We start from the raw sequence: 23,137 nt of genomic DNA, 5'->3' as shown, positions 1-23,137 counted from the left end.
TCATGAATGAACAGGGTTAACAGTTAAGGACTATGAAAATTGTAGTCTTAATATACAATTTTTAGTTTTCCTTCTGCAATCTTCGAACAGCATGGTTATGTTAAAAGAATCTAAGATGTATAAAACAGTGATGTTTATAATAATTCGTGTTCTTTAAAAAGACTTTCTAAACACTGAGTATGGCTTGATATTGAAGTAGGTGGGAATAAATGTTTATTACATTATTTATAGCCATGCTACCTCAGGCTGTCATTTACAGAAATAAGTACTGAGAAAAAAGGAAGATGGCTTTTCTGCTCTTCCAATAATGGCTTATTTTTGTCCTGAGGCCCTGTGTTTTCTCTCATTATGTTCTTATAATTGCATATGTTCGCATCTACCAAATTAGGCATAGTCTGACCGGCACCATGGTATCCAGGTTCTTTGCTTGGGGGAGGTTGGTGAGAGAAAGTTGGGTAATGTTCTCCTGGCCTTGTGTTTGGAGATGCAGTGTTTTCATTTGCGTAGAACTGGTGTTTTCAGCTATGACACCACCTGATTTACCTGAAGAGTTTGATTACTTAGGCCCGGTCTCACCCTTCTCTCCTGGGAAGGGATTCATATATAATAAGGCCTTTCCTGGAAGAGTGTTTGTTCATAGCCCAAGATCAGTTTCCAGTTATTCAGTTCTGTTTGTTTATTTGCTTCATCTTTTCATCTGGGAATGAATCTTGCTATTCCTCTGTTAATTTCATTAGTTTTCCTGTGTACTCCTTTTGATTTTAATGAACATAATCACCAGGACTCTACAGAGATGGGAGACAGTCCTGTACCTGGCGGGTGACTGTGTTCAGCTGTGGCTTGTGTGCATCTGCAGAGTAATGCTTCTCTCCTTTGCTGCTACAACTTTCCAGGTCTTTATTCACTTAGGTCAGCCTTGGGCTTTTTTTTTTTTTTTTTAGTTGACTAAATGCATATTCATTTAAATAAGTGTTGCGTTTTCTTTATTTTTTACTTAATGATTTCTTCTCACTTCCTATTTAGAGCCTGTAACAAGAAAAATGTAACTAAGATATTTTCAAATATAAATATTTGGAAGTGTATTCTTAAGCGGATAAAGGCATTTTGAATGTAGGAGAGAAGTTCACACCTTGAGTAGAACTGGGATGTGCCTCTTGCCCCTGTCCTCAGAAATGAGCCTCCCTTGGCAGAGTCTTGGGAAGTGGGTGTGTTCCAGTTGCCAGTTGCCACGTGTCACCAGTCTGAAACCAGGCGGCTCTGGGGGTTGTGAGGTTAGATCACATTGTTTCAGCCTTTGACTTTGCCAAAGGCCAAATAAAACACTCTCCGTGTGGTACGGTCTGGTATTTAGGGAGGGCCTAGAAGTCTCAGGCTAGTTCCTCTTCAGTTCCTACCAGTTCCCTCTTGAGGGCAGATTTCTCCCAAAAAGTGTCAAGGGCTGTGTCGGGGAAGAAGGCCTTCTCTGTTTTAACCAGCTCAGCAGAAGTTGGCTTTCCGAATTCGAATGCAGTGCTTTCTCCTGAGATTGGAGTGAGAGTTAGTTGATGATGATTGCTGGGACCAAGTACGCTTTAAACGCCTACCCTGCCTTGGGAATTAGAACCTCAATCAAACATACGTAGTGTTTTGTGCATTCTTTTCCATCACGAGAACTTGAACTTTAGTCCTTTTATTCATGCAGCAGACATTTCGGGAGCCTCCATGAGAGCATGGCCCGGTGCGAGGATCATGGGTGGATCACAGTGCCTGCAGTCTAATTTGGGAAACGGAACAAATACACAAGTTAAAGCATACAAGCAATTCACAAGAATGTCCCTGGCCCCTGAGCCCTACAGAATAGCACTCCAGTTCTGCCTCTGTCCCTTCCTTGTACCCTGGGACGATTCCTTCAGTCTTTTTATATTTCAGTTCCCTGGAATGAAGTCTGTTTCCTAGGATTGTGAGGACTAAATGAGGTGATGTGCAGGCGTAGTGGTCAGGATGTGGGACCTATGGTTCTCATTGCTGATTGGCTCAGCCAGTGAGTTACGGAGGAAGGGAGCAAGCACTAGGGACTGGAAGGTGTCTACCAGAGATGAGACTTGAGTTGGGTTTTGGAGAGGCAGAGAAGATGGAAAAGGGTATTAGCAACATTCAGAGGCGAAAGAAGAACTTTTAAAGACCCCGGGCATGGAATGGCCATGATACAGGAGAGACGTGGGGCAGAGGTGGCTTTTGGAACACTGATTTTCGTCTCCTTGTCTGTGTAGATCCTTTAGTGTGGTGTACATTTGGGAGAAATTCTAGGTTTCTAGGTAAAAGCAGTGTTTTGTAGAGCAAGTCAGCGAACTGGTTCGGGAGTATGGAATACTGGAGTATGAGCAAAATGAACTTACGGTGAGAATTTAAGAGCAGTGTGTGTCGGTTTACTCTGTGTCATTGAGTGCTGCCAGGACACTGGTGAGTGCTGACTCTGTCATTGCTAACTGGAGAGCCGGTGAGGACAACAGTGACAGTCCCAGCCCTCATGGAGTTTACAGTCTAGGGGAGGAGGTGAGTGAGTAGGGAACAGACTGGCAGAGGGGGCCAGGGCCTGCGGGGGAGGGGCTCTGTCCTGGGCAGGAAGAGGCGGGCAGAGCTTCCTAGAGAAAGAGATGCCTGGTGATGCATCTGGTGGAGAGAGTGATTGCATGAATTAAAAACTTTAATCTCTGTATTGTTGAAAGTTAAATTAGGATACCTTGCTGCTGATTTACACATCACTTCCTTTTTTTAAACCCAGAGCATAAATGTTTTTATACAGTGATAGAACAGGTCATTTGCATGTTAGAATTATTAAGGAAAGAAGCGAGTCTAGTAGGACGTTTTACATAAATATGGAAATGGATTTGGATTTGAATGAGATTGTTACTAATCCAAGTTATGAGCAATTTAAAACTGTTTAGCTCTCCACTTAGCAGAGAAGTAGGTTTCTAATTTAATTCTAACTCCTGGGAGAGAGGTTTCTACAAAGTAACCGACTCCATCCTGCTTTGGATGTGACTAATTTACAGCCAAGGTCCTGGCACAAATCCTTTACAGTCTCTCTGGTTCTGTGACTTACACTCAAAATCCAGTTGAACCCCTCTGGTGACATAATGTGGGGAAAAATTGCTTTGCTCCCTTACTTACCCAGGAGAGCCCCTTAGAAAAACTGAGCAAATGACAGTATTTCTGAATCGCTTGGGAAGCCAGGTACACTTCTTGACACAACGCAGTTCATCTGAGTCTGTCCCACCCCTTAATACATGTAACTCCACAAGGCCAGTTTAGAGATGCTGGGTCCAGAGGAGGAGGAGAGTTTTACGTGTTTTGAAGGGAATCCTAAAAATAAGTCACTGATTAAAACATTTTTTAATCTGAAAGTTTGTTCTCCCAAATTAATACTTTCATTCTTAATTTTCTTCCTAATTTTCTTCCGTCTTCTGTGAGTAGTTTCTCTCCCCATGTTCTCCCTGAAGTAGAGTACACCCAAAGGTTTTAACTCTTTTCTTAAAGCCTTGTTTTTAAAGATTTCATTTTCTATTAGAAAATGAGGTTAATATTTATATTCTCTTAATTCAGTCCCATTATTCACAGCAGTGTGAATGAACAAAACTAGAACAGCTAGCATGGTGTGATGGTCACTGAAATGCCATCAGGTCCTTTTTGTTGTTAATTCATTTCATCTCTGTACTGAAGCACTTAAGATGTCTGTGACCAATGTTGATAAGTTGCACAGTAGTTTGGAAATCATTTTGACAGGGCTGCCAGCCTCGAGGTCACTACTGAGGACGTCCAGAGCTGAAAACAAGTTGCGGCACAGGGGTAACTTGACCTCTCCCAGGTCATCTGCCAGGATGAAGTATATGAAGAGGGAAGATTACGCTGCCGTTTCTTAGGCTCCCAGAATAGAAACCTATCTGTTGTTGGCTAAGTAGAATCAACTCTGTACTTTATCAGCAAAATTAATTGACAGCGCTAAGACCAGAGGGACTGTCACTCTTTCTCTGTTTTTAAGGAAAGAAAATGTTTTAGGAGAGACATCTAAGTCTTTCCTATCCATTGGAAAAAAAAAAAAAGATTGATTTTATTTGTTTGAAAGGTAGAGTTAGTGAGAGTGAGAGACAGAAAGGTCTTCTGTCTGCTGGTTCACTCCTCAAATGGCAGGAGCTGGGCCAGGCCGAAGCCAGCAGCCTGGAACTCCATCCGTGTCTTCTACATAAGTGACAGGGACCCAAGCACTTGGGCCATCTTCTGTTGCTTTCCCAGATGCATTAGCAGGGAGCAGGCAAGACTCAAACTGGTGCTCATATGGGATGCAGGCATTGCAGGCTGTGACTTAACACACTGTGCCACAACTCTCCACTTAACTCACTATGCCCCTTTTCTATCCATTTAACACACATTTGAAATATTGATAGGTTTTCTATGAGATGGCTGAAGGATACAGTTTTGGTATTAAAAACTTCTGAAATAATTTTCAAAGCTAAAATGTGAAACATTTTTGATTCTGGAATTTAAATTGGTAGCTCTTGTAGTTACATGGCCATAAATATGTTCTGCCTAATCCAGGCTTAAAAAAGAGAAGATTTGCATCTGTGTGTCACTGAACATGGAGAACAGCGTTAATCTGATTACGAAATTGACTTTGGTAAATGTTCTAGTAGTGGAGATGTGTAATAAATTACTACCAGCTTGTTACTATTTTATATTTCAAAGTCCTTGGTACAAAGATCCTTGGTTATCAGCAATTTCATTTGATATCTCAGTAATAGAATATTAGTGTGTTTTCATTAAGCATGGTTGCTTTTTTTTAAATAGTATAAAAATGCTTTAATATGCTAAATTATTCTCATCATTTTTTTTAACTTTTATTTAATGAATATAAATTTCCAAAGTACAGCTTATGGATTACAATGGCTTCCCCCCCATAATGTCCCTCCCACCCACAACCCTCCCCTTTCCCACTCCCTCTCCCCTTCCATTCACATGAGGATTCATTTTCAATTCTCTTTATATACAGAAGATCAGTTTAGCATACATTAAGTAAAGATTTCAACAGTTTGCTCCCACACAGAAACATAAAGTGAAAAATAATAGATGATTTTTTAAATGATGATGAAATCAGATCAGACCTATTGTCATGTTTAATCCCAGTGAGAGTCAAGTTGGGAATTGATAATTTCTTTTTTCTTTTTTTTTTTTTTTTACAGAAGATCAGTTTAGTATACATTAAGTAAAGATTTCAACAGTTTGTACCCCCATAGAAACACAAAGTGAAATATTAAGTCTCAATGTACAGCACATTAAGGACAGAGATCCTACATAAGGAGTAAGTGCACAGTGACTCCTGTTGTTGACTTTACAAATTGACACTCCTGTTTATGGCATCAGTAATCTCCCTATGCACCAGTCATGAGTTTCCAAGGCTATGGAAGCCCCTTGAGTTCTCCGACTCTTATCTTGTTTAGACAAGGTCATAGTCAAAGTGGAGGTTCTCTCCTCCCTTCAGAGAAAGGTACCTCCTTCCTTGAAGACCTGTTTTTTCCACTGGGATCTCACTCACAGAGATCTTTCTTTCATTTAGGTTTTTTTTTTTTTTTGCCAGAGTGTCTTGGCTTTCCATGCCTGAAATACTCTCATGGGCTTTTCAGCCAGATCGGAATGCCTTTAGGGCTGATTCTGAGGCCAGAGTGCTGTTTAGGACATCCGCCATTCTGTGAGTCTGCTGAGTATCTCGCTTCCCATGTTGGATCACTCTCCCCTTTATTTATTCTATCAGTTAGTATTAGCAGGTACTAGACTTGTTTATGTGCTCCCTTTGACTCTTAGTCCTTTCATTATGATCAATTGTGAACTGAAATTGATCACTTGGACTAGTGAGATGGCATTGGTACAATTGGAGTCCTCTGGTATGTTTCTAACTCTACCATTTGGGGCAAGTCAGCTTGAGCATGTCCCAAATTGTACATCTCTTCCCTCTCTTATTCCCACTCTTATGTTAAAGCATGGTTGCTTTTGAAGCCATGTGTGGCCACTAGTTTTTATGAGAGGAGAAATTAGCCCAGTATCGTGGTATAATCATAATATTGATAAATGTATTTTTCCTTTTCCTTAATAGATCATTTTTACTTTCTTGGATTTAACTCATTTTGTTTCTCTTTAATATCTGACATGTAAAGTTACAGCTCACCTCTTATTTTTATGCTGCTTTAACGTCATAACAGACAAATATTGTTATAACCTCATGGGAAACAGTTAATGCCATTTTCTTAATTGTTGTGGTCTTTTTTCTGTGTTTGTGTAGCTTGCACCTTCTCTTCCTCTACAAGAAGATTTTGTTTATCACTGGAAGGCAATCACCCATTACTACATAGAGACTTCGGGTAAGGAACAACACTGATGTTAAACGAGACATATAAACTACTAAAATATATTTCAAATGAATTTTCAAGGTTATTTAATTTACAGACAATTTTATACTTAAGTCATCTTTCAGATTCATTCATTTCATTTAAAAATATATTTATTTTGTACCTACTATGTGTCAAATATTGTTCTAGGCAGTAGGGGAATAGACTGGTCAGGCAGTGTCTCTCTCCTAATAGAGCTCATATGTTGATTGGGGGGAAGCAAACAATATATAGACATGCACTTGTAGTATCTCAGAGAAGCCTTAAAGGGAACAGGAAGGGTGGCTGGGGAGATAGGACTGCGTGTTTGGGAGGTGGAGTGGGCAGTCGGCAATTTGGGGTTAGAGAAAGCTTTGTTGCCCAAAGTGACCTGTGAGCTGAAATCAGAGCAGGGCGGAAGCAGCCTGGTGGATGCTGGGAAGCCAGTGTACCCGAAGAAAGGGAGCAGGGAGAGAAAATCCCAGGTGGGGAGGGGGTGCAGCTTCACACAGGGCCTTGTGAGCCCTTGGAAGGGCTTCAGTTTTTGCTGTAAGTTGGGAAGCCTTGGGAGGGTTTTGAGTGGAGCTGTGGCATCATCTGTTTTAAAGGGATCACTTTGGGTTCTATGAGAAAATTCTGTTAAAGGGGTGCAGGGGTTAAACTGCAGAATGGTCTCAGCTGGAGGTGATGGTGGCTTAGACCAGGATGGAGGTGGGAAGAAGTGACTGTGTTCTGGACATATTTTGGAAGGTCTGTTGATGGTTTGGATATTGGGCATGAGAGATTAAGAGTTGAAGATAATCCAAAGTTTTGGATGCAGGCAGTTGGAAAGGTCAAGATGACAGGAGGAGCAATTTTGTAAGAGAATTATTGACCATTTTCAGGTTGAGATGCCCGTCCCCATTACAGAACCAGCTAGATATTAAGGTGGACAGGGATCTGGACTTCAGAGGAGAGGTCTTAACTAGAGATTGGAAGTCGAGAGTTATAAACATGCTGGTGAGATTAAAAGCAGTGAGACTGGATGCGATTCTCGAGGAGTAAAGATAGCTGGATCAGAGGTGAAGCCCCCTGAACTGAACCTTTGGCCTTGATGTTGAGAGACTGGGAAGATGAGGACAATAGCCAAGGAAACTGCTTTTGCTGGTGAGACAGAAGACAGCCAAGAGAGAACGGTGTCCTAGAAGCCTGGAAAGAGATAGAGGGATTGATGTCAGTTAATGAAGACTAAGAATGGATCACAAGGAGCTCATTAGTGTTCTTGACAAAATCCATCTTAATGTCAGGGAGGAGTGAGAAGGCCTGATTGGAGTGAGTTTAAGAGAAGAAGAGAAGGAACCCTCAGTAGACACTGTGTGAAGACTGCTGTCCTGAGCAGCATTCCCAAGAGGGAGATGTGGAGGCAAGAAAGATTTAACATTTTTTTTTTAAGATTTAAGATCTTGCAGTTTATTATAATTTGATAGGAACAATCTAGTGGAAGAAAAGGTGAAAACTTCTGGGCACAGTAGGCAAGGGAGGGTGGGATCTAGCCCACAACTGGAAACGTGGCCAGAACCAGGCATGGGCAGTCATCCACCAAATCAGGAAGCAGTCACGGTTTAAATGGATGAAGAAAGTAAATACGGTGTGCGGCGTCCTTGGAAGTCTCTGGTCGCTTCTCCATTTCTCAGTGTATAGGAAGGGTGGGGAGTGGATGTGGGGAATGTGAATGGATTTGGTCAGGTATTGGCAGACTTTCTGTAAAGGCCCAGATGGTATTTTAGGCCCTACAGTCAACTAAACGTAGGAGAATGAGTATCTCTTTGTTCCAACACAACTTCATTTATAAAAACTGGTGGCAGGGCTGCATTGGGCAGCCCTTGTAGCACTGCAGGCTCCCTGGAGGAATGTGTGGATGTACAGATTGGACATGTGTCATTGAACTGACAGGAGACATGGGCAGTGAGAAAAGTGGATCTGGCAAGGTGATGGGGTCATAGGTGATTTCTCTTTAAAAGAAGAATTCCTTTATATTCATGCAGTAAGTAGAAGTGAGACACAGATATATCTCTTTAAGTGTAAGTGTGGCTCTGGCCATGATCTGTCTTTGAGAGGAGCTGCCTTTTGGATGACTGTTCTAGCTCTTGCGATACACTGCCCCTCTGTGGCTTTAGGACAATGGCGTAAGCTCTTGCTTTTAAGGTTTTTTTCCCTTCCACTTGCAGAAACAAGTGCGTGTATTTTAATGAAGTATGGGCTATGGAACAGGTGTGGAGAGAGGACAAAGAAAGAGGACTAGGATGTGGCTGTGTCTGACCTGGGCTTTAAAGAATGAACAGGTGGGGCCGGCTCTGTGGCGTAGCAGGTTGGGCTGCTGCCTGCAGCGCCAGCATCCCATGTGGCTGCTGGTTCTAGTTCCAGGTGCTCGATTTCGATCCATCTCATTGCTAATGTGCCTGGGAAAGCAGTGGAAGATGGCCCAAGTCCTTGGGTCCTTGCACCCACGTGGGAGACCCAGAAGAAACTTCTGGCTCCTGGACTGTCCAAGCTCCAGCTGTCACCACCATTTGGGTAGTGAACCAGCAGATGGAAGATACCTCTTTCTCTCTCTCTCCCTCTCTGTGACGCTGCCTTTCAAGTAAATAAATAAATAAATATTTTTTAAAAAAAGAATGAATAGGAGCTTGTGGGTACATAAGAAGGGAAAAGGCACGTCAAGTAGAAGGAATAGCATTTGCAAAGGCATGGAGTCATTTATAGTTTAGGGATGAGGCCGGCGCCGCGGCTCACTAGGCTAATCCTCCGCCTAGTGGCGCCGGCATACCGGGTTCTAGTCCCGGTCGGGGCGCCGGATTCTGTCCCGGTTGCCCCTCTTCCAGGCCAGCCCTCTGCTGTGGCCAGGGAGTGCAGTGGAGGATGGCCCAGGTGCTTGGGCCCTGCACCCCATGGGAGACCAGGAAAAGCACCTGGCTCCTGGCTCCTGCCATCGGATCAGCGCGGTGCGCTGGCCGCAGCGCGCCGGCCGCGGCGGCCATTGGAGGGTGAACCAACGGCAAAGGAAGACCTTTCTCTCTGTCTCTCTCTCTCTCACTGTCCACTCTGCCTGTCAAAAAAATAAAAATAAAAAAAAAAAAATATAGTTTAGGGATGAGGAGAGCATGTTGCAGAAACCTGATCCACCTTCTGAGAAACTAGGGTTTTACTTCTGGCAACTTAAATTTACAGTTATTTTTTTTTTAAGATTTATTTATTTTTCACTTGAGAGTCAGAGTTAGACATAGAGAGGAGAGGCACAGAGATAGAGAGGTCTTCCATCTGCTGGTTCACTCCCCAATTGGCCGCAATGACCGGAACTGCACCGATCTGAAGCCAGGAGCCAGGAGCTTCTTCTGGGTCTCCCACATGGGTGCAGGGGCTCAAGGACTTGGGCCATCTTCGGCTTTCCCAGGCCATAGCAGAGAGCTGGATCGGAAGTGGAGCAGCCGGGACTAGAACCAGCACCCATATGGGATGCTGGCGCTTCAGGCCAGGGCATTAACCCGCTGTGCCACAGCGCCAGCCCCGTTAATGTCTTTCTTAATTTAAAAAGTCTTTTGGGGGGCCAGCACTGTGGTGCAGTAGGTTAATCTCCACCTGCAGTGCCGGTGTCCCATATGGGAGCCAATTCTAGTCCCGGCTGCTCCACTTCTGATCCAGCTCTCTGCTATGGCCTGGGAAAGCAGTAGAAGATGGCTCAAGTGCTTGGGGCCCTGCACCCATGTGGGAGACCTGGAGGAGGCTCCTGGTTCCCGGCTTCAGATTGGTCCAGCTCTGGCCTTTGAGGCCATTTGAGGGTGAACCAGAGAAGACGTTTCTCTCTCTCCCTTTCACTGTTGAATTCTACGTCTCCAATAAATAAAATCTCAAAAAAAAACTAAAACGTCTTTCTGGTCATCCCCCCCCCCCCCATAAATAACTATGATCAATCATTCTTTCCTGGAGTGTTTATAAGTGTAATGTCTATAATTAGGGGGGAGAAACATATTTAAAAAATTATGGCTGGCGCCGCGGCTCACTAGGCTAATCCTCCGCCTAACGGCGCCCGCACACCAGGTTCTAGTCCTGGTTGGGGCGCCGGATTCTGTCCCGGTTGCCCCTCTTCCAGGCCAGCTCTCTGCTGTGGCCAGGGAGTGCAGTGGAGGATGGCCCAGGTGCTTGGGCCCTGCACCCCATGGGAGACCAGGATAAGTACCTGGCTCCTGCCATTGGATCAGCACGGTGTGCCGGTCTCAGCGCTCCGGCCGTGGCGGCCATTGGAGGGTGAACCAACGGCAAAGGAAGACCTTTCTCTCTGTCTCTCTCTCTCACTGTCTAACTCTGCCTATCCAAAAAAAAAAAAAAAAAAAAAAGAATTATGGTAAACCAACAAATTATGTCATTTTAGCACCCATTTATTCACCTTAGAAGAATAGGAGATGAGACACAATAACATTTCTTTAAAAAAAAAAAAAAGAAGATTTATTTCCTTGTTTGAAAGGTGATGTGACATTGAGAGTAGGAGAGGAGATCTTCCATCAGCTGGTTCATTCCCCGAATGGCTGCAGTGGCTGGGGCTGGGCCAGATTGAAGCCAGGAACCTGTCCCGTGCAGGAGGCAGAGACCAAAGTAGTGAGCTATCTTCTGCTCCTTCCCGGCACATTAGCAGAGAGCCAGATCAGAAGTTGAGCAGCTGGGACTTGAATAGGCACCTGGATGTGGGATGTCTGAAGACACTGGGCCTTGCTTACTGGTATTTATTAGTTCCATTTTACAAATGTTGTTAACTGAGGCCTAAATAATTTATACCAGGTCACCAGCTAAAAGTGACAGAGCCAAGCCTGAAATCTCAGTAGTCTAGTTCCAGCCCCATGCTTGTAGCTCTTGTCCCATACTGATGCATATGACCTCCTGGGAACCAAGGGCGCCCCTTCCATTCCATTGTTTCCTCCATATGTCTCAGTGTTGTGGTTTACCATGTATGAGTGTGATATGGACATGCATGTGCATATGTACAAAGTGGCATATCACTAAGCATATCAGGACTGTATTGTATATACTATAGAAATACTAAAGAAATGACAATAGAGACATAAGGACAAACTTGGTATTTCCTAATAATTTTGTACTTACACATTCTCGAAAATGTCACACTTTATCCAGAGTAATTTAGCCCTGTATGAGAGTAATAGGTTGATAAAACTATCCAACTGTGATAGTATTAAAATATAAGTAATTTTTTCTTTTAAAAAATCAGTAATATTCGATAAGAATTCTCCTGAGAATTGGCTTGCAAAATAGACATTTGGGAATAGATACCTGTTAGAGAGAAGAAGTGTCAGGAATTTTAGGAGAGGGTTTTTCTTTTGATGCCTCATATCTTTATAGAGAAAGTGAATTGGGGTCAGTAAGTGATTGATTTTCCAGTGTTGCAAAATAATATAGTAACAATCAAAAGCAACCTGCCCTCTGCACATGTCCAGGTTAATCAGTGAGCAACCTCTGTTTAAAAAAAAAAAAGAACTAATGAGGCCAACTTGTTTCTATATAAGGAGACTTAAAAATCAGATCTGAACTGGATAAGTCGGAAAAAATACTTAAATTATAAGTATAAAGGAATTTGTGATTTTACATATATGTCATCTTGGTCATGTTCCCATTTCGCACACAAATGCCTCTTACTTCTAAATTATCATGGATGTACTAAGTAGGACCTTAGAGAATATATTGATTCAGTTTTTGAGTAAGCATGATAAAAAGCATCATCCAGTCCAGCTCTCTGCTGTGGCCCGGGAGTGCAGTGGAGGATGGCCCAAGTGCTTGGGCCCTGCACCCCGTGGGAGACCAGGAGAAGCACCTGGCTCCTGCCTTCGGATCAGCGCGGTGTGCCGGCCATAGCGGCCATTGGAGGGTAAACCAACGGCAAAGGAAGACCTTTCTCTCTGTCTCTCTCTCTCACTGTCAAAAAAAAAAAAAAAAAAAAAAAAGGCATCTAAATTCTAGCCCAGCTACTGTGTATATAAACCTTAGTTAAGTTTGTAGTTCTAACTTTTATGTTTGAATAGAAATAAGAAAATATGGAGAAGTGTCTTTAATGCAAATGTGTACGTTCAAAACGTTTGAATGTTTTTTGATAAGTGCTTTTTGTTCTCTAGATGATAAGGCCCCTGTGACTGATACAAACATTCCATCCCATCTGGAACAGATGTTAGATATCCTGGTCCAAGAAGAAAATGAACGGGAGTCCGGAGAGACAGGGCCGTGTATGGAATATTTGCTCCATCACAAGATCTTGGAAACTTTGTATACCCTAGGGAAAGCTGATGTGAGTTCCTCATCCACTTCTTCTTGGCCATCAAATACGCTTATTCATGTCTTCGAAGTAAAGAAGCTGCCAAGCACTCAATTCAACTAAAATTGAACATGGCAGGATTCAAGTTAAGATTGTGTAAAAACAGAGTTGTGTGCCATGAGCAGCATGATATCCATAGAGATAGCAAACTCCCTGTCAACGGGGGGTCCTCAGGCTGCTGAGGAGTCCAGTGTAAACATTTGTGAAAGTGAACTCAACGTCCGTGTGCTCAGTAATCAGAGGAAATAAGAAAGAACCTAGTAAAAATGGGTTCAAAGAAATGGGCATTTCTCATAGTTCTAAAAGACAACCTCACAGATTATTCTGACATTAACTCAGCTGATGGGTGAACCAATTCAAATTTTTGTGCCTAATGAATGAATTTTGAAAAATCTTTGAAAAGCTGATATTATAATTTAAATAATATTTGTTCCACAAAGCCTTCAAAGTACGTGTAAAGAGAAATTTTTAGTGCATGTGGTGGTGTGGGGACAAGAAGCCATGGGTCCAGATTAGGAGGCCTGGCTTCCCTTCCCAGTTATGTCACTAATATACTATGACCTTCAGCAAGTCTTTCTGGTTAGTCCTTTAAAAACGAAGAGGGTGTTGCTCAAGCGTGTCCCCAAGCTCTCAAAATCTGTGGTTCTGATCTGTGAATTTATGTAATATATGAGGGGATGTCAAAATGATTGTGATAAAATGGAATTAAAAGATAAAAATGATAAATGTAAGCTTTATTTCTCAACATAAGCTCCATCAAATTTAAGACACATTTAAGCCACGATACCAGCCGTTTAATCTATTTCCTAAAGATGGTCCTGGGCATTTAACCAGGTCAAAGCAGGCTTTTTGTTTGTTTGTCTGTAGAATTTTTAAAGGAGCATTTATTATCAGTTTTCATCTACTTAAAAGGCAGAATGACAGAGTAACAGAGACAGAGACTTCTGTTTCCTGGCCCTCTCCCGAGATGCCCATAGTAGCCAGGCTGGGCCAGGAACCTAGAATCCCATCCGGGTCTCCCACTTGAGTGGCAGGGCCCCAGGCATGTGAGGCATTACTTGGTGCTTCCCACGATGCCCTCTGAAATGGAATGTGGGCCTCCCTTTAGCCCACCGTGCCCCTGTCTCACCCATCTTGAAATGAATTATCCATTTATAAACTATTGGTTCCTTTGGGGGCATTGTCCCCATAAACTCTGAAGCATCAGTGAGTTCACCATTTTTCCACCCAAGGTTTACCATAGCTGGGTGTTTGTGCTTCACTTTTAGCAGGATTCATATTGCTCTGATGGGAGCTCTTTTTAAACGGATGACTTACTGCCTCCAGCTAGATACTACTCAGACCTGTTACCACAAGTTGGTGTGAATTAATTTTGGATCAAAAATTTTTGAAAGCCGTGCATAGTTTTTTTTTGAAAGCCGTGCATTTCTCATGAGCTTTTTGAAGACCATGTGTAATTTCATTTTTTGAATGCTAGTCACAGATACTCGGTTAAAAATTCTATTCTGACAAAGGCATGCGCTACCCATTGCATCTCTCCCGAGGGTAAAGTAGTTCACGTGTATTGCCTCTGTTGGGTTTGACACTTTGGAGTAAGTGTGTTTGTGTTGTCTGTTCTTCCTTGTTTGCTTTCCTTTTTTCCTGAGCCCAGTGTCCTCCAGGAATGAAACAGCAGGTGTTGGTGTTCTACACGAAACTTCTGGGACGAATCCGGCAGCCCCTGCTTCCACACATTAATGTGCACAGGCCCGTCCAGGTATTCTCCCCTTACATAAAGTGATTTGTATTGCTTTCTTTTAATCTAGAAATCACTTTATATGATTTTTCCAAGAGTAAAAATAATAAAATAAATTATTCTAAAAATCACATGAAAATTTGCAAATACTTATACATGACATTGTATTAAGTGTATTTCCTGTCTTTATATTTTAAAATTTTATATCTTAATTTTCATTTCACAGAGAGGTGACTATATTTCTCATTAATTTTCAAGGGTAGTGAACTTGAAAATTTATTGCTAGTAAGCTAATTTTTCTGTAAGTGACTACAAATAGTCTTATACTTTATTTATGCAAGATATTTCCATTATTTGAAAATTTTCAATTTAAAAAGTTTAAATATTCTTGAGGTAAGTGGATATTGTATGTGTGTTTGTGAGTATATACATATATATATAAAGTATATATATTATATATAAAACAAACATAAATATATACACACACTTTTGAAATGTAATCTAAGTTTAAAAGTTTTTTTAAAATATTTTGACAGAAATTAATTCGGCTGTGTGGTGAAGTCCTTGCGACCCCAACAGAAAATGAGGAGATTCAGTTTCTCTGTATTGTGTGTGCGAAGCTCAAACAGGATCCCTACTTGGTTAATTTTTTTCTGGAGGTACTGTACACTTACTAGCTTTCTGAGTGTGCTTACATTAAGGTCGTTATAAAAGCTGGACTATATTAGAAGGATTACATTTACTTGCTTTTATCAATGATCAGGTAGCTCGTTTTACTTCTCAGAATTATTTTTCATTCACGATTGGTGTTTTATTCCAACTCGAAACCTCCTGGGAACAAAGATTTTAGAAGAATGCAATTCAGCCGGCTACCTGGGCAGAACAAGGACCGGCTTGACGGGGGAAGCGCGGGTGGAGGAGTCCCAGAGGTCTGTGAGCTTCTTGATCAGGTGCACAGCACGAGTCATCTGGCCTGCGCAGAGGGGTGACCCGTGCAGGTGCAGACAAGATTGGGAAAAGCACAGGTTGCCTCCCCTACCTCCTGTGTTAGCTCGGATTGCACTAGTGTTTTCTGTTTTTATAGCCGTAACCATCAAATCACAGTTTACTTAAATCAGTCGGTATTTTAGATTATAAAGTTAAAAATAATTTTTGTTTACTTCCTGCTTTTTTCTTTAGCAGTGAAGTCACTTAGGTATGTGGTTTTTTTTTTTTTTTTTTTTTTTTTTTGGACAGGCAGAGTGGACAGTGAGAGAGAGAGACAGAGAGAAAGGTCTTCCTTTGCCGTTGGTTCACCCTCCAATGGCCGCCGAGGCCGGCATGCTGAGGCCGGCACACCGTGCTGATCCAATGGCAGGAGCCAGGTACTTATCCTGGTCTCCCATGGGGTGCAGGGCCCAAGCACCTGGGCCATCCTCCACTGCACTCCCTGGCCACAGCAGAGGGCTGGCCTGGAAGAGGGGCAACCGAGACAGAATCCAGCGCCCCGACCGGGACTAGAACCCGGTGTGCCGGTGCCGCTAGGCGGAGGATTAACCTAGTGAGCCGCGGCGCCAGCCAAAAAAAAAACTATATTGTTTTTATCATTTTTACCTGAAAATTTTTTTGGTTGTTTCCAGGTTAAAGTGTGAGCTTTCTCCTTTGGGTGTGCTGCTCTGTGAGTTTGACAGGCACGTACAGCCATGTCTTTGCCAGCACAGTCAGATACACAGCACTTTGCTGTACCCTCCCCAGCCCGCTTCTTACGCATCACCTCCCACCCCCACCCTCTAGCAGTCACTGGCCCAGCAGTTTTCTCTTCCCTAAAGGTTGTCTGAATATAATCAGCCTTTGGAATCTGGTTCTTTTTACTTAATGCATTTGAGATTCGTCCATGATCTTGTCCATTAAAAGAGTACTGTTGAGTAGAATCCTACAGCATGTGGCCGGCGCCGCAGCTCACTAGGCTAATCCTCCACCTAGCGGCGCCGGCACACCGGGTTCTAGTCCCGGTCGGGGCACCGGATTCTGTCCCTGTTGCCCCCCTTCCAGGCCAGCCCTCTGCTGTGGCCAGGGAGTGCAGTGGAGGATGGCCCAGGTGCTTGGGCCCTGCACCCCATGGGAGACCAGGAAAAGCACCTGGCTCCTGGCTCCTGCCACCGGATCAGCGCGGTGCGCCGGCCGCAGCGCGCTGGCCGCGGCGGCCATTGGAGGGTGAACCAACGGCAAAGGAAGACCTTTCTCTCTGTCTCTCTCTCTCACTGTCCACTCTGCCTGTAAAAAAAAAAAAAAAAAAAAAAAAAAAAAAAAAAAAATCCTACAGCATGGACATGCTGTAGTTGTTCATCCATTCACCAGTTAAGGCACTTGGGGGTTATTTCCTGTTTGGCGCAGTCATGAATGGAGCTATCATAAAATTTCACACACAGATTTTTGCATATATCTACGTTTTCATTTTACTTGGATAAATACCTAGATCGTGTGGTAAGTGTATATTTATTTTCACAAAAAACTTCCCATTTTCGAAAGCGGCTTTATCATTTTGCATTCCCTCTGTACCAGATGTGAGTCCCTGTTGTTCCTTGCCCTTGCCAGCCCTGTATGTGGTCAGAGGTTTTTTGTTTTGTTTTTTTTTTTTTGTTTTTTAACAAGTTAGCCATTCCAGTAATAGATTTTTTTTCTCCATGTCACATTACTGAATAAATAATTTAGGACCCTGTTCTTCATTCTTACTGGGGGCAAGGGAGCAGCTAAGCTGCACATTACTGTAATTTTGAATTTCTAGGTAGTGTCAAGGACAATCAATACCTGTTTTTCATGTTGTGTGTCATTCTTTATATCATATTTATTTTGCAAGTTTGTTTCAAAATGGCTAGAACAGTTTTATGATTGCGGGTTTCTAAAGATTTATTAGTGGGCCAGCGCCTGCAGTGCCAGCACCCTTGGTTCTAGTCCCGGTTGGGGCACCGGTTCTGTCCCAGTTGCTCGTCTTCCAGTCCAGCTCTCTGCTGTGGCCTAGGAAGGCAGTGGAGGATGGCCCAAGTGCTTGGGCCCTGCACCCGCATGGGAGACCAGGAGGAAGTACCTGGCTCCTGGCTTCAGATCGGCGCAGTGCACCGGCCATTTTGGGAGTGAACCAACGGAAGGAAGACCTTTCTCTCTGTCTCTGTCTCTCTCACTAACTCTGCCTGTCAAAAAAAATATTTATTAGTGAAGGTATCATTACAGTTCTTGTAGTTTTTTTTAATATGTGTTTATAAGAAATAGCTCAGTTCAGCCAAGTATGACTTTTTTCTCAGAATTCATTTTTGCTTAGTTGTTTTAGATACCTTATGCATTTTAGATACATGGATTTTTCCCAAACTCAAGCCTGATGGAGTTTTTCTGAAAAATTTCTGCAACTGGTTTCAGAAGTGCATAGCTATAGATCAGAAGCAGAGATTTGCAGGCGTGTCTGTTAATGGTGAGATGCACTTTGTGTAGCTGTCCTCAGAGAAACATGTACACTTAAACCTCACCACAAAGAACAAGCACCCCTCGGAGTTAGGGACGTGTCTGCTTTCCGCAGCATTTTGATAGCACTTACTTCTCCAAAGCCTGCGGCGGTCGATCTCTCCGTTTTCTGAGGCTGACGGGACCATCTGCATGCTTTTTTTTTTTTAACTTTGATATAATAAATATAAATTTCAAAAGTACAACTTTTGGATTATAGCAGCTTTTCCCCCCATAACCTCCCTTCCATGCACAACCATCTCATCTCATCTGCATGCTTTTTTTTTTTTTTTTTTAATTTTTTTTGACAGGCAGAGTGGACAGTGAGAGAGAGAGACAGAGAGAAAGGTCTTCCTTTGCCGTTGGTTCACCCTCCAATGGCCGCCGCGGCCAGCGCGCTGCGGCCGGCGCACCGCGCTGATCCGATGGCAGGAGCCAGGAGCCAGGTGCTTTTCCTGGTCTCCCATGGGGTGCAGGGCCCAAGCACCTGGGCCATCCTCCACTGCACTCCCTGGCCACAGCAGAGGGCTGGCCTGGAAGAGGGGCAACCGGGACAGAATCCGGCGCCCCGACCGGGACTAGAACCCGGTGTGCCGGCGCCGCAAGGCGGAGGATTAGCCTAGTGAGCCGCGGCGCCGGCCTTCATCTGCATGCTTTTAATGTCAGTTGTTATAGTCACCTGAAGCTGTTGAGTTACTTGTGTGCATTTTGTTTTCTCCTCATGCTGAGGACAAGGTTCTGTGTCATTTCTAAGGCCTCACAACTTTGCTAACATCTATAATAACTGCTTAATTCACATTTACTAAATGAGAAATTTTAGGGAAGTGCAGTTTTACTCCTTGTAAGTGTACACAGAAACAGTTCTCAAGCCTGTGTCTCTGGAAATGTAATCTCTCTGCTCACTTACATCGGTCAATATGTGACAATGGGTTCGAGCACACATAATGAGTTAGAAATAGTCAGCCCTAGAAGGGTTTGCATCCGATGACGCAGTAAGATGAATGTTCAGATCCGACTTAAGGTAGAGTAAGCAAAGAATAAGAAAGACAAAGTCAGCGCATTAAGTGTTCACAGGGTTTTGTGTGTGCCTCAAGTCACCAGAGAAGATTCACGGAAGAGGTCATCTGGGGGTGGGCCTGACAGCTGTCTGGGTAGGAGTGGGGGACCGCAAGGAAACAGTGTAATGAGCACGTGTGGTAGGAGGAGCCTGGGCCGCTGGCCTGCCACTTGCAGAGGCTGGAAAGGCAGCGTGAGGAGCTGGTGCTTGCCTGTGGACACTTGGGAGCCACTGACAGTTTTGAGCAGGGGTGTGACTATGTGATGCTAACTGTGCCTTAAGGTTAGTTTGGTGGCAGCATTTTGTATGGTGGATTCCTTTGGGAGCAGAGAGAACCGTAGCAAACCCTCCTGGAAGCTGATGGCGTAATCCAGGCAGGAAGTAACAAAGACTTCAGTGGGAAGCGGTGGACTGGGATGGAGTGACTGTGTTCAGGAGAACAGAGGTAGGCTCTGTGGCCTCATTACTTCTCAGGTGCAGGACGCAGAGAAAGCACGATCTGGATGCTCGAATTCTTGAATCAGCTGCTGCCAGTGGAAAGAAGGGAGCCCTTAAGGAGCTTATTCTGAGGAGCTGGGGCTTTAGGTTCCGGATGCCGTGGGTCTACAGATGTCCTAATGGAGGGAAACACTGGGTATTTTGTGATACAGACCTGTGATTTGGGAGGGCGATCTGGTTTTAAGAGATTTGGGAATTATGTGCATGAATGTGCTGTGCGTACCCATGAGAGGTGTCTGGAGCAGAATGGGAACACTGTTGGTGCAAAGCGAAGGATAGAGTCGAGGCTGCAGCTCCTTTCCTACAGAGCTGTTCTAAGATGCAGGTCCCGGGGCCGGTGCTGGCTCTGTGGCAGGAGGTTAATCCTCCACCTGTGGTGCCAGCATCCCAAAAGGGTGCCGGTTCTAGTCCCGGCTGCTCCTCTTCTGATCCAGCTCTCTGCTATGGCCAGGGAAAGCAGTATAAGATGGCCCAGATCCTTGGGCCCCTTCACCCACATGGGAGACCTGAAGGAGGCTCCTGGATCCTGCTTAGGATTGGCACAGCTCTGGCCATTGTGGCTGTCTGGGGAGTGAACCAGAGGATGGAAGACCTCTCTCTGTCTTTCCCTCTCACTGTTTGTAACTTTGCCTGTCAAATAAATAAAATCTTTTTTAAAAAATGCTTGCCCCTTGGCTCCACCTCCACATCTTCTCACTCAGGCCTGGAGGGGACCCAGGAATCTCCATTTCTGTCAAGGCCCACAGGACACTGGGATGTAGCAGGATCTAGTCCCACCTTGAGATACACTATTTTTTTGTTTTTGTTTTTGTTTTGTTTTTAAGATTTACTGATTAATTTGAAATGCAGACAGAGAGAGACGGCTTTCACCCACTGGCTCACTTCCCAGGTGGCCGCAACGGCTGGAGCTGTGCCGATACAAAGCCAGGAGCCAGGAGGTTGCTCTGGATCTTCCACTCAGATGCAGCGGCCCAAGGACTTGGCCATCCTCTGCTGCTTTCCCAGGCGCATTAGCAGGGAGCTGGATGGGAAGTGGAGCAGCCGGGACTCGAACCGGTGCCCACATGGGATGCCACAGTGTTGGCCCCCACCCACTTTTTTGAGAATGAGTACCAGCTGCTGCTTTTACTTAGGACAGCCGGGCCAGCGTGACTGCTGGTGTTTTAGATGGGATAAAGTGCCTTACTGTCATAACGACTGTGAGATGCAGGTGATTTTGCAGGAAATTGGCAATGCTGTCTATGGTATTCCCCGAGTTCCGTAGTTGTTTTCTTCAGTGTATGTTTTGTCAGCTCAGTTTCTCAAGATGACTCTTCTGAACATGCTTTGAACAGCAATAAAAGTGATTTATAATGACTGTAATGTAACTTTGGAAGGAGAACCTGGAATTCCCTCAGCCTTCAGTGTGCCTCTGATAAGCAAGGAGCCGCGATAGGCCCTGTGGAGAAGCCAGCTTATAATGAATTGTCACTTACTTGTGTATTTTGGTTTTTACTCTTAAATTCAAATAGAAAGGCAGGCTTTTGCCTTGAAACTAATAATTTGCTTTAGTTAAAATTGTGTGTCGGGGGAGGAGATAGGGACAGGATGCCAGGACTTGAGGTAAATCTTCATTTTTATCCTCAAAGACACACAAAAGCATGCTCAGGGTAAGTTAGCATTTTCTTTGTAAAACAAAAGTATAAGAGGAAACATTGAAAAAGTGCTTGTTTATATACTTAAGAGAATTCAGGGACTTTTGTAGAAACCTTAAATCTAATGCTGACAAGTTTTGAACCTTCAAACTTAATTTTAGGGGATGGCACTGTGGCATAGTGAGTTAAGCCGCAGCCTGCAGTGCCAACTTCCATTATGGGCACTGGTTCGAGTCCCTGCTGCTCCACTTCTCATCTAGCTCCCTGCTAATGCACCTGGGAAAGCAGCGGAGGATGACTCAAGTCCTTGGGCCCCTGCACCCATGTGGGAGAACCAGAAGAAGCTCCTGGCTTCGGCCTGCCCGGTCCCAGCTGTTGCAGACATTTGGGAGTGAACCAACAGACGGAAGATCTCTCGCTGTCTCTCCCTGTCTGTAACTCTCTGCCTTTCAAAATAAATAAAATAAATTGTTAAAAAAATTTAAGTTTACATTCCTGCACCCCACGCCTCACCCCGGCCCATGGTGTGGAAGAACTAACATTGAAGCTATGTATTTATAATAGCTCAGTGATGAGGAAAAAAAATTAACTGGAGTTGAAACCTCCTGAAACTTTTTTCCCCACATATGTTAGCTGCTGTAAGTAATGAATAGTTAACAGGAATTGGTTCCTTGCAAAGCACCAGGTACTTAATATGAGGAGTGTTGTGAACTCCTTTGCAGTTGTAAAATTGTATTTCATAGTTTGTTAAAAGTCTGACTATTTTTATTTGATAGAACATTTATTCATTGCTGTTTTTCTTAGGCATGTGGAATGTTAATTGTGAAAATCCATTAAAACATGGTTTTTGGCTTAAAAGGTTCTTGATGTGAATCTTACAAAGCACCCATTTCCTTTTCAGAATAAGTTGAAAACATTGGCTTCCAAAGGAGCAGCAAGTGTAATTTCAGAAGACCCGTTAAAAGGTCAGGACTCCTTGTCCACAGACACGGGCCAGGCCCCTCAGCCAGAGGAACTGTCAGGTGCTGCTGGCGTGGAGCGGGCGGAGTCGGAGGAGGAGCCGCAGGCGGATGCCCTGTCCAGCAGCCTGGACCACCTCAACGTCACGTCACTGCCGAAGGCTTCGGTTGTTCGTCCCAACCAGGACTACAATTTAGTGAATTCTCTGTTAAATCTCACTCGAAGTCCCGTGAGTCGCAGTGTGTACTTTTTTCTTTCCCTAACATCAACAGTAATATGCACTTAAAAGTGGGGGGTGGGGAGATGAAAAGCTATTCTTTTAGAGTAGCGCACTCCATGATCGGTTGGATTTTCCAGACAGATCTGCACAGAACGTGATCAGGAGCTGAAGCGGTGGGTTTTCTTCCCCCCCAGGATGGCCGCATTGCAGTGAAAGCGTGCGAGGGCTTGATGCTGTTAGTGAGTCTGCCAGAGCCTGCGGCCGCAAAGTGCCTTACGCAGAGCACGTGCCTGTGTGAGCTCCTCACGGACAGGCTGGCCTCCCTGTACAAGGCCCTACCTCAGTCGGTGGATCCCTTAGATATCGAAACGGTGGAAGCCATTAACTGGGGGTAAGCGCTGCTGTGTGTATTTTCCCGTGAATGACCTCTTGGACCCTACATTTTAAAATCCTTTTCTGTTTTGCAATGACAGAAGTCTTTAGTTTTGAAAAATGTAACACTATTAGTGATCTTCAAATGGGACTATGTTCTTGAGGTTGTGTTCAATTGATGAATTCCTAAGAATGAAGGGTGTGGGAAGAATCCGCTTGTTCCATTGCTAAGCTGCATTGCCCATTATAAGGATCAGTTTTTGAGACCTTGTGTTAAAGACAGTAATGTTGTCTGACTATTAAGAACAGAAACATTCTAATAAAGGCAGGAATCTCCTTTTTAATAAGCAGTGTCCACAGCCTCGAGGGTAGCCTGGCATAAGTCTCCTGCCTGCTTGTATGGAACCTCTCCCCTGCCTCCCCCTTTCACTCCTCGACCCGCATTCTAG

The 23,137-nt window shown here is 44.0% G+C and overlaps 1 protein-coding gene across 2 annotated transcripts in view; it reads left to right on the top strand.

Moving 5' to 3' along the window:
• The window catches only part of FHIP2A (FHF complex subunit HOOK interacting protein 2A), a 40,606-nt gene that overhangs the window by 1,160 nt on the left and 16,309 nt on the right, over positions 1-23,137 (top strand). For both annotated transcript variants that reach the window (XR_011382209.2, XM_051823682.3), the window contains exons 2-7: positions 6,308-6,386; positions 12,545-12,714; positions 14,393-14,497; positions 15,013-15,135; positions 22,038-22,325; positions 22,511-22,707. Coding sequence is in view for 1 of the 2 variants with exons in the window: in XM_051823682.3 (XP_051679642.2) it covers positions 6,308-6,386; positions 12,545-12,714; positions 14,393-14,497; positions 15,013-15,135; positions 22,038-22,325; positions 22,511-22,707 (962 nt within the window). In the remaining variant the exon portion in view is untranslated. The remainder of the gene's footprint in view (positions 1-6,307; positions 6,387-12,544; positions 12,715-14,392; positions 14,498-15,012; positions 15,136-22,037; positions 22,326-22,510; positions 22,708-23,137) is intronic.

Source organism: Oryctolagus cuniculus, chromosome 15 (genome assembly GCF_051225735.1).
Source record: "Oryctolagus cuniculus isolate XC-2025 breed Fujian yellow rabbit chromosome 15, ASM5122573v1, whole genome shotgun sequence".
NCBI lineage: Eukaryota > Metazoa > Chordata > Mammalia > Lagomorpha > Leporidae > Oryctolagus > Oryctolagus cuniculus.
Note: the sequence above shows the minus strand (reverse complement) of the source record. Positions and strands in the feature narration are given on the sequence as shown.